This window comes from Panthera leo, chromosome B4, assembly GCF_018350215.1.
Source record: "Panthera leo isolate Ple1 chromosome B4, P.leo_Ple1_pat1.1, whole genome shotgun sequence".
NCBI classification, from domain to species: domain Eukaryota; kingdom Metazoa; phylum Chordata; class Mammalia; order Carnivora; family Felidae; genus Panthera; species Panthera leo.
Genome location: NC_056685.1, coordinates 132,633,132 through 132,648,675, shown reverse-complemented (window position 1 = coordinate 132,648,675; position 15,544 = coordinate 132,633,132). Strand labels below are relative to the sequence as shown.

At 51.4% G+C, this 15,544-nt stretch overlaps 1 protein-coding gene across 8 annotated transcripts in view; it reads right to left on the bottom strand.

Moving 5' to 3' along the window:
* Positions 1–12,800: 12,800 nt before the first annotated feature.
* The window catches only part of GRAP2 (GRB2 related adaptor protein 2), a 67,693-nt gene continuing 64,949 nt past the window's right edge, over positions 12,801–15,544 (bottom strand). For 6 of the 8 annotated variants that reach the window (XM_042947875.1, XM_042947873.1, XM_042947874.1 and 3 more), the window contains one exon: positions 12,801–15,032. In XM_042947875.1, the coding sequence (XP_042803809.1) occupies positions 14,772–15,032 (261 nt within the window). In that variant the 3' untranslated portion in view covers positions 12,801–14,771. The remainder of the gene's footprint in view (positions 15,033–15,544) is intronic. The other 2 variants (XM_042947876.1, XM_042947881.1) reach the window with 1 other exon arrangement.

The window sequence follows — 15,544 nt, the reverse complement described above, 5'->3', positions numbered from 1 at the left end:
GAGTACTGATTGGGCACTAGGCAAGTTCCTGTCCTCCCAGAACTTCCAGACTTGGGGACTTTGTGTCTGCAGCCTTGGAAGCATATAGGCTCCTCTCCCCAATCACTCTGCAACTGCCCCCACTTTCCCAGACACTCGGGTTCCCTGGTGTATCCGCACCTCCCTGCCACTCCTTCCCAGGCCGCTTCATCCACCCCTCAAAGGCCGGTGTCCCTGAGGGCTCATCTCTGGCCTTCTTGTCCTTTGGGCCACCCACGCTCCAAGGGCGGTCCCACCTCTCCCTGGCTGGAATGATTTTCATGCTTCCATCTCAGCTCTAGAACAGTCTCCATGACTCCATACCAGCTCATCCGGCTGCCCGTTGGTCATCTCTACTTGGACGTCCTCCCAGGCACCTCCACCTCCAGGGAAGTCTCCAAAGGAACCCACACCACTTCTCTTCAACCCCCTTCCCCCACTGTTCTTTCTGGATCTCTCTCCTCCAGAATGACACTACCATCTGCCTGGTTGCCCAAGTGGGAAACGTGCATGGGTCTTGACTCTTTTCCCTCTCTCACTGCTACCAGGCCAGAAGAGGCTTCTTCTGTTCTCTCTTTAGTCTTCTTCACTCCATCCTCACTGCCACCCAACCCCAGCTCCCCCAACCACCCCACACTTTTGCGAGAGCCTCCTAACTCAATCTTCTCCCCCTCAAATCCCTTCTAAAATGCAAATATAAAGGATAATTTCCCTGCATAAAACTCTTCCGGGGCTCCCCACTACCCACACACTAAAGCCCAAACACCTTGTGGCCATTTATGGCCCACCATTATGGTCCAAACCAGTTAGATTCCTTCTATCTACTCCCCCTTCCTTGACATGTGGTGTCTTGGCTTAGGGAGCTCCCCCTGCTGAGATGCTTTCCTTTCCAGGCCACCAGCTACTTTTCTGAGTCTTCAGTTGGGTCACTCCATCCGTGGTTGTCTCCTGGCCCTCCAGGTCTGGGCTAGTGCCCTCACTTCATGCTTAGCCTCAGTTAAACTCAAATTCTGTATGGTAATGGTTTGTCTCCCCCCACAGGTGGGAGGTTCCTTGAGGGCAGGACGGTCTTCTTCATCAAGGAGTTCCCAGGTATTGTACCTTAAATGCTGGACTTTTGCCCTGGTCCCCCCACTCCTCCACCACGATTTTACTTCAAACTGACTGGGAATACCTTCTTAAAACTGGATAGGATCTTCTCATTTCCCCTGGCATACAGTAAGAACATAACAAGAAGAGCCTGGAATGCAAAACGCGATTTCAAATGAATAGGATCCTTCTTTAGCCATTCTGTTTCACAGTGTGACTGTGTGTGTGTGTGTGTGTGTGTGTGTGTGTGTGAGAGAGAGAGAGAGAGAGAGAGAGAGAGAAAATCTGATATGTGTGATAGGTACATGACATAGTGGGCATTTTTTTAAAAGTAGGCTGTATGCCCCAACATAGGGCTCAAACCCATGAACCTGAGGTCAAGAGTCATATGCTTGGGGTGCCTGGGTGGCTCAGTCGGTGAAGCATCCGACTTCGGCTCAGGTCATGATCTTGAGGTTTGTGAGTTCGAGCCCCATGTCGGGCTCTGTGCTGACCACTCAGATCCTGGAGCCTGCTTCGGATTCTGTGTCTCCCTTTCTCTCTGCCCCTTCCCCGATCCCTCTCTCTCTCTCAAAAATAAATAAACATTAAAAAGACAAAACAAAAGAAATTAATCAATATTAAACGAAAGGAAGAAATTTAGGGGTGACTGGCTGGCTCAGATGGTAAAGCATATGATTCTTCATCTAGAGGTCATGAGTTTGAGCCCCACGTTATGCGTGGAGTCTACTTTATTTATTGTAATTAATTCATTAAAAATTTTTTAATGTTTATTTTTCAGAGAGAGAGAGAGAGACAAAGCGTGATTGGGGGAGGGGCAGAGAGAGAGAGAGAGAGACACACACACACACACACACAGAATCCAAAGCAGGCTCTAGGCTCTGAGCTGTCAGCACAGAGCCCTACACAGGCCTCAAATTCACAAACAGTAAGATTATGACCTGAGCCGAAGTTGGATGCTTCACCGACTGAGCCACCCAGACTCCCCGCATGGAGTCTACTTTAAAAAAAATCTTAAAAAAAAACAAATAAAAAAAATCTTTAAAAAACAGAGTTTCTAGAGTGGCAAATTCAGTTCCTCAGTCACACAGGCCACATCTGAAGTGCTCAATAGCCAATGGGACCAATGGCTATCATACTGGATAGTACAGATATAGAACATTTCCATCATCACAGAATATTTTTTTAATGTTTATTTGTGTATTTGGGGGGGGAGAGAGAGAGCACGAGCTTCGAAGGGGCAGAGAGAGAGAGGGAGTGAAAGAGAAAGAGAGAGAGCGAGAGAGCGATAGGGAGACATAATCCCAAGCAGGCTCCGTGCTGCCATTGCAGAGCCCAATGTGGGGCTAGAACTCATGAACCGCAAGTTTATGACCTGAGCCGAAACCAACAGACAAACCGACGGAGCCAACCAGGTGCCCGGAAAGTTCTTTTACATGGCATGGCTATAGGAACTCAAATGCAGGGACAGCTACTCCAGGGCTGAGAAGCTAGGAAGGCTTGTGCAGGGAGGTGGACCTTGGGCTGGGCTTTATAGGACTTAAAACACACAGAGGAGATGGCGGAGCGTTGGATGCAGCGGCGACTCCCAGGAGAAACAGGGAAATCGTACCCTTCTTATTTGCATGCCGGCTCTAATAGGGACCTGGCACTAAGGGAATGTTGAACGGATGAACGAATACATGAATGAGTAAATGAGTGTAATGATCAAGGCAAATACAGGCGAAACTGACAAATTAATTTGGATTACGGTGTGTGTGTGTAAGTGTATTTGGTCTTGTGTTTGTGTGTACATGTGTAGGTGTGTACACACGTGCACATGTATATATGTGTGCGCGTGTGTGCATGTGTGTGTACATGTGACTACACACATGGGAATATGTACATGTGCACGTTGCAGGGATGGGGGAAGGACAGGGAGAGGCGATGGGCCAGAAATACAGGTTGCCTCATGAACGTTGTTGAATCTCTGAATTCCAGGGTGAGTTTGAACTTAGCTCTGTTGGCAGCTGGGAGCCACAGATGGTGTGTGAGCTGGGAAATGGCGGGATGTGCCTGGCAGAGTGCAGGGGACGGGCCAGAGGCAGAGAGAGCCCCTGGTGTGCTCCAACAACATGGGAAAGCCGGCTGCTCCAGTTCTAAGGCTGGGGAGGGGTTCAGAAGGAAGTCACGGGAAGGGATGGGGTTTTCTCTCACTTCTTCCTGGTAGTGGCACAGAGCTCCTGAAGTGGCATGCCCTGCCAGGCGGTGCAGGCAGCGTGGGGCGGCTTGAGCAATCTTCACCCCCGTAGGGCACGGAGCTGCTGACGAACCGCCTCCCCCTCCCAAGAGCTCGCAGTGCCGGGAACTGGGGTGTGTCTGAAACATTTTTAGACAAATTTTAAAACAGCTCCGGTCCCAACCAAGGGACCTGGGCTGGAATGACTTATGTAGTGTTTGTTCATCCCTGTCTTTGGGGACTAGACCGCAGGGCACAGGTGCTGAGCCCAGCCACCTCTCCAGGGCAAGGCCAGAAGAGCCGTGTCAGGAGACAGTTTGGCAGAGGAAGAGTTACTCTCTGAGGGTGGAATCCGGGAGGGCTTTGTGAAGGAGGTGGCATTTTCCCTGGCCCTGCAGGCTGGCTAGGACATGGACAGGGGGCAATAGGAAGGGTGGGGGACTCCAGGTGGGGGACCTGCAAGCTGAGTCAGCAAAGGAGGAATCTGCAGGGTTCAGGGCAGAGAGTAACCCAGAGGTCCTGCCTCCCTCTCACCACCCCGTCTCTGGGAGGCAGCTTGAACCTCAATCCAGAAATGGTGGCAGGGGTGGGGGTGGGGTAGTTTTTAGTAGAGAAGGTGCCTGATCTGCGTGGAGTGATGTGTAAAGAAGCAGAGAGCCCGGAGGCAGGCAGAGCAGCCAGAGGAAGTAGCGGCCCCATTCTCCCTTCAAGAATCCCTCCTTTATTTGGCCCAAACCCTCAGCATTTTGTCCCTTGCAGGCCACTGTTACAGGGCAGCCGTCCCCTGGAAGGAGGCGGGCAAGGTCTACTCCCAAAGTTGATTTACTACCTCAGCAGGCTATCGGTGTGATAGGTGCAGAGAGAATCGCCCTGAGGAGGGCTGAGTACAGGACAGGCAAGTTTCAAAGGAGAGGAGGCCTTTGCAACAACATGTCGCTGGGGGTGGGTGGGGCGAAGAAGGCTGTTTCTGCCACAGTGGAAGGTGCAGTGGGGCCGCCCTCTATTTGCTAGGCCCTCACCAAGCAGTTCCTATAATTGTGTTTATGTCTCATGACACTTAGTGCTTTTGTCTCTGGTTCTCTAGCTTAGCTCCGAGAGGTCAAGTAACTGGTCCAGGCTCACATGGTCAGTGGCAGAGTCTGGACAGAGACGCGGGTCTCGTCCAGAAAGCTCGTGCTTTCTCCACTTTTCCACACTGCCTGCAGGGGAAAGCAGGGGAGAGCTAGAGGGGAGGGGGGACTGGGGTACATGGTTCAAGGATGTACTTTCTCTATGGGACTAGGAAGTTCTAGAGTGCCCCGAATCACAGCTGGCAGCTGAAAGGCCACTCGCCCTGACACCCTACTCGTTCTCATACCCTACATACAAGGTACGGATTCCTCCTTCTGCTCCTGACCAGGAAGCGGGAAACTCAGCTGTTGAGTGGGTGTGGAGAATGTTCCCTGATCTGACTCCAGCACCCCGGGCCACACTCAGACATAGCCCTGTTCTTCGTGTGTATATGGCAGGGGAAGGATAAGGAGCTGCCAAGACTTAGAACTGGAGGCAGGGTCCGAGGAAGAAGGTGGAAAGCAGACCAGCTGCTGGAGGTGGAATGGGTAGGGTCCAACCTCTCTTTTGGGGTCACAGGGGCCACCTGTGACAATGGACAGCAGATGGTGGTGGTGGTCCCAGGGAGCCAGCTGCCTTCGGGGGCCCCAGCAGGAGGCCAACTGAGGGTTAAGGGGGTGAAGCACAGACGGGGAACGGAGCGGCAGCCCATGACCACAGGCAAGATGGCAGCCAGTGCTAAGAGACTCCAGCAGTGGGGCTCTGGATTCTGGAAGGGGACTGGCATGAACTAGACGGGGAGGGGAGAACTTGGGTGCCACAGACGTCCCGGCACTTGGGCCTGGCTAGGGATCTCACTACAGGAATGAAAGAAGAGGCTGGGGCCAGCGCTCAGATCAAGGGCAGGATCAAGTAGCCAATCCTAGAGGTTTGTGCAGAGCCCCACAAGTCAAGAGTTGGCCCCAGGGGGCTGGGCCTGTGACATGGCTCCAGGGGACAGAAAAGCCAGCAGAGCCCAGGGATGGGCCTTTAGCCAGCCAGGTACCCTAAGGCGACACACCTATTATGGGACTTCCTTAGGAAGTCTAGGTTCAGTAAAGGACCCAGGGAGCCCCAGGGACTTGTGAATATCAATTTCAGAAGCTAAATTACTGTCAACAGAAGGGAGGATGTCCATGACTTTCATCTGTCCTACTAGAGACACAGGCTTGCTAGTTTCTCTCTTTTATCTTAAACACAACTCAGTCCATTCCTTTTCTGCGCCCGTCTTGAGTCATTCTTACCTAAAAGAGTCTGAGGATCAGTGTCTATTTAGTATATGCCATCTGCACGCATCAGTGGTTTAGAGCAAGAAGAGACCTAGCCCCTCCTTTATTTTACTGACAAGGAAAACAAGGCACAGAGGGGTGAAGAGATTTCCTGAAGGTCCAGTGGCCCAGAGTCCAGGCTAGGGACCCCCCCGGCCAATGCTCCCTTTCCCCTGCATCCCCCACCTCATCTGGACTTGCCATGGTAACCAAGCCTCCTCCAGCGTGGGAAGCAGAGGCTGCGTAGCCGTTACCTAGCAACTCCCCATAACCAGGTCAGAGCAGGGGGAGGGAGGAACCATGTGCTGCCCACCCTGGGGAATTCAGTCCCACTGCAGTGGGATTGCCCACGTCAGAACATGGCCACAAATGACCCTGGATAGAGGCAAACCCGGAAGCCCCTGAGTGGAGAAGTCTCACGCCAACATCAGTGATATTGCCGGGATTGTGGCATAGACCTGGCTGGCCAGGGCCTCTGTCCCCAGAGCAGACACAGGGCCTCACTATGTACGGTTCTGGTTTCTGTGAATAGCATGGCAGCTGTCCTCACTAACATGCTGGCTTAATATGCACGTGGGAATCCATTGCGGAGGGCTGATGGAAGCGTGTGTGTGTGTGTGTGTGTGTGTGTATGTGTGTGTGTGTCCATGTAGGCATTGCAACTTCGAGGGGAAAGCCGAGGAGCTATGCTGCCTCACTTTGCCTTCTTGTTCCTTAGTTATCCCAAGAAACGTTTATGGAATGCCCTGGTCGTAAGATTTGTGCATCTTTTTCTAACATTTCCCGTAGATTAGGTCTTGAAGGCCATTGCCCACTGTCACCCTACCCCACCCACTTCCTCCTTTAGGGCAGGGCTCTGCCTGGGTTCTCAGGTTCTGCCCCCTACAGGGTCCCTTCCATTGGTCTAAGGCAGTCACGGTGGTCTCATTCTCTTGGAAATGGCTGGTTTAGGAATGACACGTGATCTAGTCATGCCAATGGGATCCAAGGAAATGGCTGCCATATGACTTCTGGGAAAGGTTTTCCTCATAAATTTAAACTGACATTGTCAGTCCGCACAGGATGTCTGGTACTGCAACAGCCACTAGGAAGAGACACCCTTGATGTTCAAAGGATGGCATCGTTGAACCATTGAACTCAGCAAGCCAGGAACTGCCCTACCTCCGGCCTTGTATGCGATATAAACTCCTCGTTGCCTGAGATACTTCAAGTCAGGGTTTCATCCTCCTGACGGATACTCTTGCTTTCGTGGCCTCAGGCTCAGTCTGAGTGGGGCACTCAATAGATGCCTGGACAAGGCTTGATATTAAAAGTAAAAGACCCAAAGGAGACAAATGTCCCTCTTGCTGAGTAAGTCAAAGATATGACTCCTTGGTTCTTTGTCTCCTAGGTTGGAACTAAAACCGAACCTGCAACTACAGGACCAGCTTCTTGAAGGTTGAATAGACTTCTTCCTGAAGGGCCCGAAGGCTTCTCTTACACTGCCAGTGCCTAGCACACTTCATTCATTCATTCATTCATTCATGCAGTGGTGCTGAGTCTGGTTCCTCTCTGCTCGTGAGAGCCAACTGTGCACATCTAATCCCTGTTCCGGATTCACTGATGTCTTGTTGGTAGTTTGAAATCAGCCACGGTGGGGGGTTCTTTTTTAATTTTTTAATAGACTTACTTTGTTTTAGAGTACTTTTAGGTTCACGGCAAAATTGAGCAGAAGACGGAGTTTCCTTACACTTCCCACACGTGCGTAGCCTCCCCCGTTATCAATCACCCCCACCTGAGTGGTGCACTGGTTACAGCTGGTGAACCTACATCAACACATCATTATCACCCAAAGCCCATACTTTACCTCCGGGTTCACTCTTGGTGGTGTGCATTCTATGGGTTTTGACAAATGTGTAATGACATATGGCCACCATTATAGTATCACAGGGAATAGTTTCACTGCTCTAAAAATCTTCTGTGTTCCACCTCTTCTTTTCTTCCTCCCACCTCACCCTTGGCAACTGCTGATCTTTTTACCGCCTCAAGAGTTTTGCTGTTTCTAGAATGTCATATAGTTGGAATCATACAGTACGTAGCCTTTGCAGATTGGCTTCTTTCACTTAGTGCTAGGCATTTAAGGTTTCTACATATCTTTTCATGGCTGGATAGCTCATTTCTTCTTAGCACTTTATACCGTACCATTGTCTGGATCTCCACAGCTTAGTTATCCACTCACTTACTGGAGGACACCTTGGTTGCTTCCAAGAGTTGGCAATTATGAATGAGACAGTCATAAACATTCATGTCCAGGTTTTTGTGTGGACATGTGTTTTCAGCTCCTTTGGGTAAATACCAAGGAGCATGATTGCTGGATCATATGTTAAGACTATGTTTAGTTTTGTAAGAAACTGCCAAACTGTCTTCCAAAGGGGCTGTACCAGTTTGCGTTCCCACCAGCAGTGAATCAGAATTCCTGTTACTCCACATCCTTACCAACATTTAGCGTTGTCAGTGTTTTGGACCTTGGATTTACAAAAAAAAAAAAAAAATGCTTATTTATTTATTTTGATAGAGAGAGAGCATAAGCAGGGGAGGGGCAGAGAGAGAGAGAGAGGGAGAGAATCCCAAGCAGGCTCCATGCTGTCAGCACAGAGCCCAACGCAGGGCTCAATCTCACTACCATGAGATCATGACCTAAGTCAGTATCAAGAGTTGAACGCTTAACCAACTGAGCATCCAGGTGCCCCCGGACCTTAGATTTTCTAAGAGCTGTGTCATTGTATCTCATCATTTTAATTTGCATTTCCTTAGTGACATATAGTGTTGAACATCTTTTCATGTGCTTACTTGTGATCTAATATCTTCTTCAGTGAGGTGTCTGTTCAGCCCTTTTGCCCATTTTTCATCTGGGTTGTTCATTTTCTTATTGTTGGGTTTTAAGAATTCTTTGTTTATTTTGGATAACAGTTCTTTTCTTTTCTTTTCTTTTCTAAGTAGGCTCCACACCCAGTGTGGAGCCCACTGTGGGGCCCAAACTCACAACCCTGAGATCAAGACCTGAGCTGAGATCAAGAGTTGGAAGCTCAACAAACTGAGCCACCCAGGCGCCCCTGGATGACAGTTATTTATCAGATAGGTTTTTTTTGTAAATATCTTTTCTCATTCTGTGGCTTGTCTTCTCATTCTCTTGACACATGGTAGGAATATTCACAACACAGAACCGGCAAATGTGACAAATCAGGGCTTTCCTTCAGAGAGCAGTTGTTAAACATTTATCAGTATACCAATGCATGTCTGCATCAACCATTTATTGGGTGAACTGTTTGTGCACTCAAAAATGTTCAGGGGCTCCTGCGTGGCTCAGTTGGTTAAGTGTCCAACTTTGGCTCAGCTCATGATCTCGCGGTTTATGAGTTCAAGCACCACATCAGAGCCTGGAGCCTGCTTTGGATTCTGTCTTCAGATTCTCTGCTGCCTTTTCCCTCCCTGCTCATGATCTGTCTCTCTCTCTCTTTCTCAAAAATAAATAAAAACTTTTAAAAACTTAAAAAAAATGTTCAGTCCAGTGGGGGAGGCAGGCTCAATGAATCACTGACCATATTACAGAGTTCTGAATATCGGGATAGAAGCACAACAAGGATGTTATAGGAAAATGAAGGAGGAACATCTTCAGCAGCCGTGAAGTTGGGATGGCTCCCCAGTGGGCCACTTGAGCCTTGAGCTAAGTATTTCAAAGTGAGTAGAAGTTGCATGGATCCATACTGCCCAATAAGGTAGCCACTTGCCACGTCTCACTATTTAACTCACTCACACCAGCCACATTGCAAATACTCAAGGGCCACAAGTGTCTGGAGGCTGCCACGTTGGACAGAGCAGATAGAGAACTTTTCCATCATCATCACGGAAAGTGCTATTGGACTGCACTGATCTAGACAAAAAGGTGGGGGAGAGGCATTCCAGGCAGAGGGAACCGAATGGGAAAACCCAGAGTTCTGAGACAACATGACTCATTCTGAGGGGAGATGGGCATTGTGGCTAAACAAACAGGCGGCAGTCAGATCACAAAATGTCATTAGTGTCAAGCTAAGGAGTTTAAACTCTAGCCTGAAAGCTGATGGGAGCCTCTGGAGGCTTTTGAACAGAAGCCTGATGTCATCAACTTTGCATGTTAATGGAAATGGCAGTCAGTGGGCTGGATTAGAGGGGGCCAACCCAGAGGTGGAGAGACCGGTTCTGAAACTATTGCAGTTGCCTGGGAGAGAAGCAAGAGAGGATTGAAATGAGGCAGTGGCTGTGGCACAGATGTGGACAGAGGGCAGTGTAAAGAGATGTGGAGGACCCACTGGGTGATTGTGTCTGTCCCCTACGAGATGCTTCGTAAATAGTTGTTGGTTTAATGAGTGAATCAGAGCTGAGCCCAGATTGTACAACAGGGTACATGTCCCCTGGCATCCTAAGTGATATCTATTGCACAAACAGGTACAAATGCGTTTCTTTTCAGCTGAAGGAGGAAGGGGCAAGAGGGAGAGAGGCAAACAAGAGAAATGGTGGGGAAGGTGGCTTCCTTTGTCCTGTGTGATGGAGAGAGGGCTCTGGTGAGAAGGGAATGAGCTGTGAGGGTCCCTTGACCTAGGAAGTGCCTCTCTGGGGGTCAGGGACAAGGGCTACTCAGAAGTAGGTACAGGCCATTCTCCACGCTTCCTCTTCCACGACTGCCTTGCCACGTGGACTGCAGGGCAGATTTGGTTTCCTGAAGGACTGGGCCATTTCATCAGCAGACAGGTGCACAGTAGGTTGGCAGCATCAGGGAAGACACTTTCTGCAGAAGATGTTCAGGGACAATGGAACGTGGCCAGAGTAGGAGACATTAGCTGACTGATGCTTAAACACATGAGAGATACCAGCCTCCCTCTCTTGGACCCTAGGAAGTAACTGGAGATCTTGAGGGCCGTTGGCTAAGAGCTACTGTAACTTGGGCATCAATGTGAATATCACTTTGTTTGTATCTACAGGTCCATGAGGCCCAGGACCTTTGGGTTATAGAATGAATGCTAGGTGACATGAGGCAGGTTTCACTTGCTCGTTCATGAAGCAAATACTTGTTGAGCCTTCTGTGTGCCAAGCACAGTGCTACATGCTGCACCTACAGTAGTTCACAAAACAGAGATGATCCCTGCCCCCAGGGAGCTTACAGTCCAATAGTCCAACAGACTGGTATATGTGCTATTCAGGGAAAGCACCAGCAACCTCAAGATAATCCAATAGGAAGGGTTCTTTTAGATTAAGGCCAAGAAAGGACAATTTGAGAAAGTGACGTTTAAACTGAAGAGGGAACAAGAGGTATGAAGGCTTTGGGGACCGATCTTTGGGCATCTGGAGGCCAAGAGAAGGCCAGTGGGTGGAGGCGTGGCAGCCAGGAGGGGAGGGGTGCAGAGGAGGCTGGAGAGGGAGGCAATGCGAGACCTCACGGGGCCACATCAGGACTTGGATTCAAATTTAAGCACAGTGGCAGGGGAGTGACGTGATCAGACTTGTGTTTTACAAAGATCACTCTGGCATCTGTGTGAATGGACTGGGGATGAGAGAGTATGCAGGGAGAAACGTGTCAAGGCTTATTCAGTTGCCTAAGGGAGAGGTGATGGTGGCACAGCTGTGGTGTTGGGAGAGACGTGGAGGACCCTGAGTAGGATCGAGACAATATGTTTTCCTTGTGACCTTGTTTTGGTCTACACAGGCTGAAGTGTTAACTTTCGACAAGGCAAACAGCAAGTATTTGCTCATGCCAATCAGTGCCCACTGTGACCTGCTTCGCTTTGGGTGAATGAGATCTGACAGTGCCCCCGTCACATGGGCCATCCCCCTGCCTCCGAGCAGGACCACACCCGATGCGAGTCCATTTTATGTTCAAAGAATCCTGAGAAAGACGTTTCACAACTTCTGTAACCTCTGCTTCTCTTTAAAATAATCACTACTGGGCAACCCCTGTTTGTATTTCATCTGGATGCCTCTCACCCTAAAGTTGCTTGATTCTTGGTAGAGATGAAGATGCTGACAAAAGTCACCCGGCCATCAAACAGGAATGACGTCATAATGACAGTTCTGAGTCCCGTCTCTGCTCAGAGTGACTTATTTGTGAGCAACACAAAGAAGTGCCCGAATATCCCGAGAAAAGGGATCTAATTAGATTTTTGTAGCTTTTTAGCTGCGAAGTTCTTTGCTCTTGCTACTTAAAGTGTGGTCCGTGGACGGAGTAACATCACCTCAGAGCTTGGGAGAAACGCAGGGTTGAATCAGAATCTACATTTTACCACATTCCCTGGGCAACTCACCGGCACATTAATTTTGAGAAGCGCTGCCTTAGATCAGATGCCTAAGGCCATCTGAAAGCGGGTGGGCAGTGGCAGTTACCAGACATCTGACATGCAGGGAGCCTCAGCAGGGCGTTAGGAAAACCGAACTGGTTCAGCCAGAACTAGACTTTCTCTGGAAGCTCCCTGCCCCCAGGTCATGCAGAGCATTTCAGCTGAAGTCAGAGACAAGGTGTTGTTTCCCTGATTGTGTTGTGGCTGGAAGGAGGGGCGAGTGGACTCCAAATGCTGTCAGGTAGAGAGCAGCTCCTCATGCGTTCCTCCAGGCAGCACCAGAGGCCCAGGGACATTGCTTCCCAACCCCCCCAGTATGGATAGTTTGGTCCTTGTCCTCTTAGCCTGGTCCCTAAGGGCCTTAGCTCCCTGTGGGTGGTTAGGATGATTCTTGCTTCCTTCTGCATTGAGCCACGTGATGTGCAGGGGCAAGGCTGTTTTAGCACCTCAATTAAAGACTCGGGCGGGGGGCGGGGGTGGGAGCAGAACATCCAGTTCCAGGGGTCCTGGAAGCCCTGCCCGCACTGTGCGGTCAACCTCTGCAGGCCAGTGACCCCTGCCCCTGGAGGGGAGTGTGACACAGACACGGGACACAGCCTGGCCAAACAAGGGCCCTGGGCGTATCACTGCTTTCTCGAGATGTGTTTCAAGGCACAAAATCCAGGCCAGAACCAAATCAGCTCCCTCTCTCTTCACTGGGGCTGGTCCTCCCACATAATCAGACAAATGGATGAGGTTTGTGGGCTGTTTAAAGCATATGGTTTGTAAATACTGTAAAATCAAACATCACTTTTGGCTTTTATTTACTGTAACATGTTCACATTACCTAGCACCAAAATAGCTTTTAGGTCTTCTCTGCCTTGCTTTTCTTTCTCCCTGTTCGTTCCTCTTCGTTCCTGTGGTGTCTTGGTCCCTGCCTTCCGTGGCGTTCACGGCTCTGCTGTAACTCCTCCTTCCCCACCTGCTGGATCCCTCCTTCCCCTGGTTGTCAGCCGCCGGCCTGCTGACTCTACTCCAACGTCTTCCTCGCCTGTCCCACTTACCATCTTGCTCCCTTTCCCTCCCTTTGTGTCTCACGCTGCTCCTTGATCTTTTGAAACATCTCTGCTACCTTTTCCTTTCTGTTCTTTGATTTCTAAAGGCTGCGAGCCAGATGTTCCTTACCGTCACCTGACTCCCCCTGCCTCTCTCAGGCTATTTTCTCTTCCCTCCCAAGACTTGCCACGGACTGCCTTCTTTTCCCCTTTTTCTCTAAAGACAACAGAGGGATCCCAGAATCGTAGCATTCAGAGTCAAAGGGACGCAGCCTATGTTACCCCGACAGTTGCTTCTGAGCCAGACACTCTTTCTTCTCCTTTCACCCTCGATGACGGCTGCCCCCGTCACTCCTTAGAGCAAGAAGGGCTGGGGAAGAAGACAAAGGAGCAGGCACACTTCACCCCCCATCATTCTCCCTCACCAACACGTGCACCCAGCCTGTCACTTAGGCCTCATCACACACACACACCCTCTTCTCAGGTCTCTCGGCGCAGACGGGTTTGCTCCCAGGCTCCACCAAAACACCGTTTCCTTCTCCAGGGTCCCTTCTCCCCAGCCAGGCCAGCCTGTGCTCCGCAACCCCAGCTGAGCCCAAGGAAACATAATTCTATTTTGAGGTGGCAGGAGAGACAGGGGCAATGGGGTCCCTCTCCCCAGGTGCAGCTCTTGGGTCGAGGCTGGAGAGAGGACGCCAGCAATGACTCTACGGCCAGATCCAACAGGAAGCTCCCGTCAAAGCTGGCTCCCTCCCAGGGTCAAGTTCAGTCAGTCAACCGATCAACAATTGCTAGTCAATGCTCTTGTGGAGTGGGCTTCCCTCTCTGCCACTGGGCAAAGCATCCTCAGGACAACGGAAAACCAATAGAGACCCAAAGAGACACCCTGGGAGTCGTAAAACAATGGCTTTAAAGTCCCACATTCTCAGCCAGGGCTTCTCCGAGCACTTTACAGAATGTAGATGCTGCTTTCTTGGTATCCGGGGAAACAGAGGTGACACCCAAGCAAGCCACCGGGGATTTGTGAAAAACCCCCCATTTGCCAGTGCTGGGCTCCTCACGGTCTCTGTTTCTCAGGGCTGAGGAGCACTCCGGCGAGGGAGGCGAAGGTCCCCGCTGAGCACGGGGCAGGAGGCCAGCCTCGCCCAGGCCTCCAGGCACCCGCTGCTCCAGTCCCGTGTGGCCGCTCCTCTGGTCTCAGCCCGGCAGTGCCCACCCTGGTCGCACAGGAGGGACGTTGCCCTGCAAAACCTCAAGGGGAGCGGGGCTCGGAGGTAAAGCCGAAACATGGCCCCACCGAGTCCGGCTCCACCCTGTTGTTCTGGGTCCAACGCCGGGATGTGGATCTCTGCTCGGCTAGTCTCAGTGAAAGTCCCAAGACCAGGAGGCAGCGGTGCCATCTTAAGGACAGGAAGAACTTCGGTTTCATGTCTCTGCCCCCCCCACCCCAACTTTCCCCCTGCCTTCCACACACCCGCTGAGGGGAGAGCAGAAAAACAAGTACGAATAGAATTCTCCACCTGACTTCCTTTGATATCAACTAATGAAACGACCGCATCGCCAATAAATTACTATTATCGAATGCACGTACACATAGGCGCGTGTGTGCACACGCATATACACGGATGTACACGTAGTTCCAGCTGTTCTCCCCTGCCCCCTCTCTTGCAGGCAGCTTCAGACGAAAGCCTCGGGCCCCACCGGAAGGGGCTCATCGCATCATGGGGGCCACGTAGTTGGCGGGGAAGAGGCCGAGCTTGTTGTGCAGGCGGCCGGTCCACCAGGACGGGTTGGAGCTGTCCAGCACCTCCACCACCTCTCCGCAGCGGAAGCCCAGCTCGTCGTCCTCAAGGGCCTCGAAGTCGTACAGCGCCCGGGCCCACCGCACTCGCTGTCGGGGAAACACAGAGGGGTCCTGCCGAGCCGGGGCGGCTGGGCTGGCCTTGGGAGCCACGGTCACACGGAGGAGGCTCTGCGGCCAGACAGAGTCCTCCGTGAGCAGTCTGCCCTGGAGGCTGGCTTGTGGCTCTCCAGAGACGCCGCAAGCCCCGCCGGAGCTGCAAGCACACCTCACTGCACGATATCAGAACTCCGAGACTCAGGACTTTGACCCGCGGAGATGTTATTCTCCGAGGCCCCAAGAGAATCCTGGACAACTACTCTCCCTGCATCGATAGGTGGTCTTTTTATTGTCTTCAGGGGACAGAGAGGATGGCAGCGTGCCCAAGCTGACAGCCCACGGTGCTAGTGCAACCGAGGCAGATGGATCGCAATGAAAAAGGCGACAGATCTCCCTCCGCTAGAGCCGGAGCCAGGACAGGGCAAGGCCCTGCGGCCAGACGACGACAGACCGGGATCGGCTCTGCCCCGGGGACACCTCTCCGCCCTCACTTGCTGGGTTCCCACCACCTCCGTTCTGAGCTCCCGGCAGCGTGTCTCTCCTGGAGGACCGACCATTTCCCTAAGTGCCCCTCTTGCCGCCTT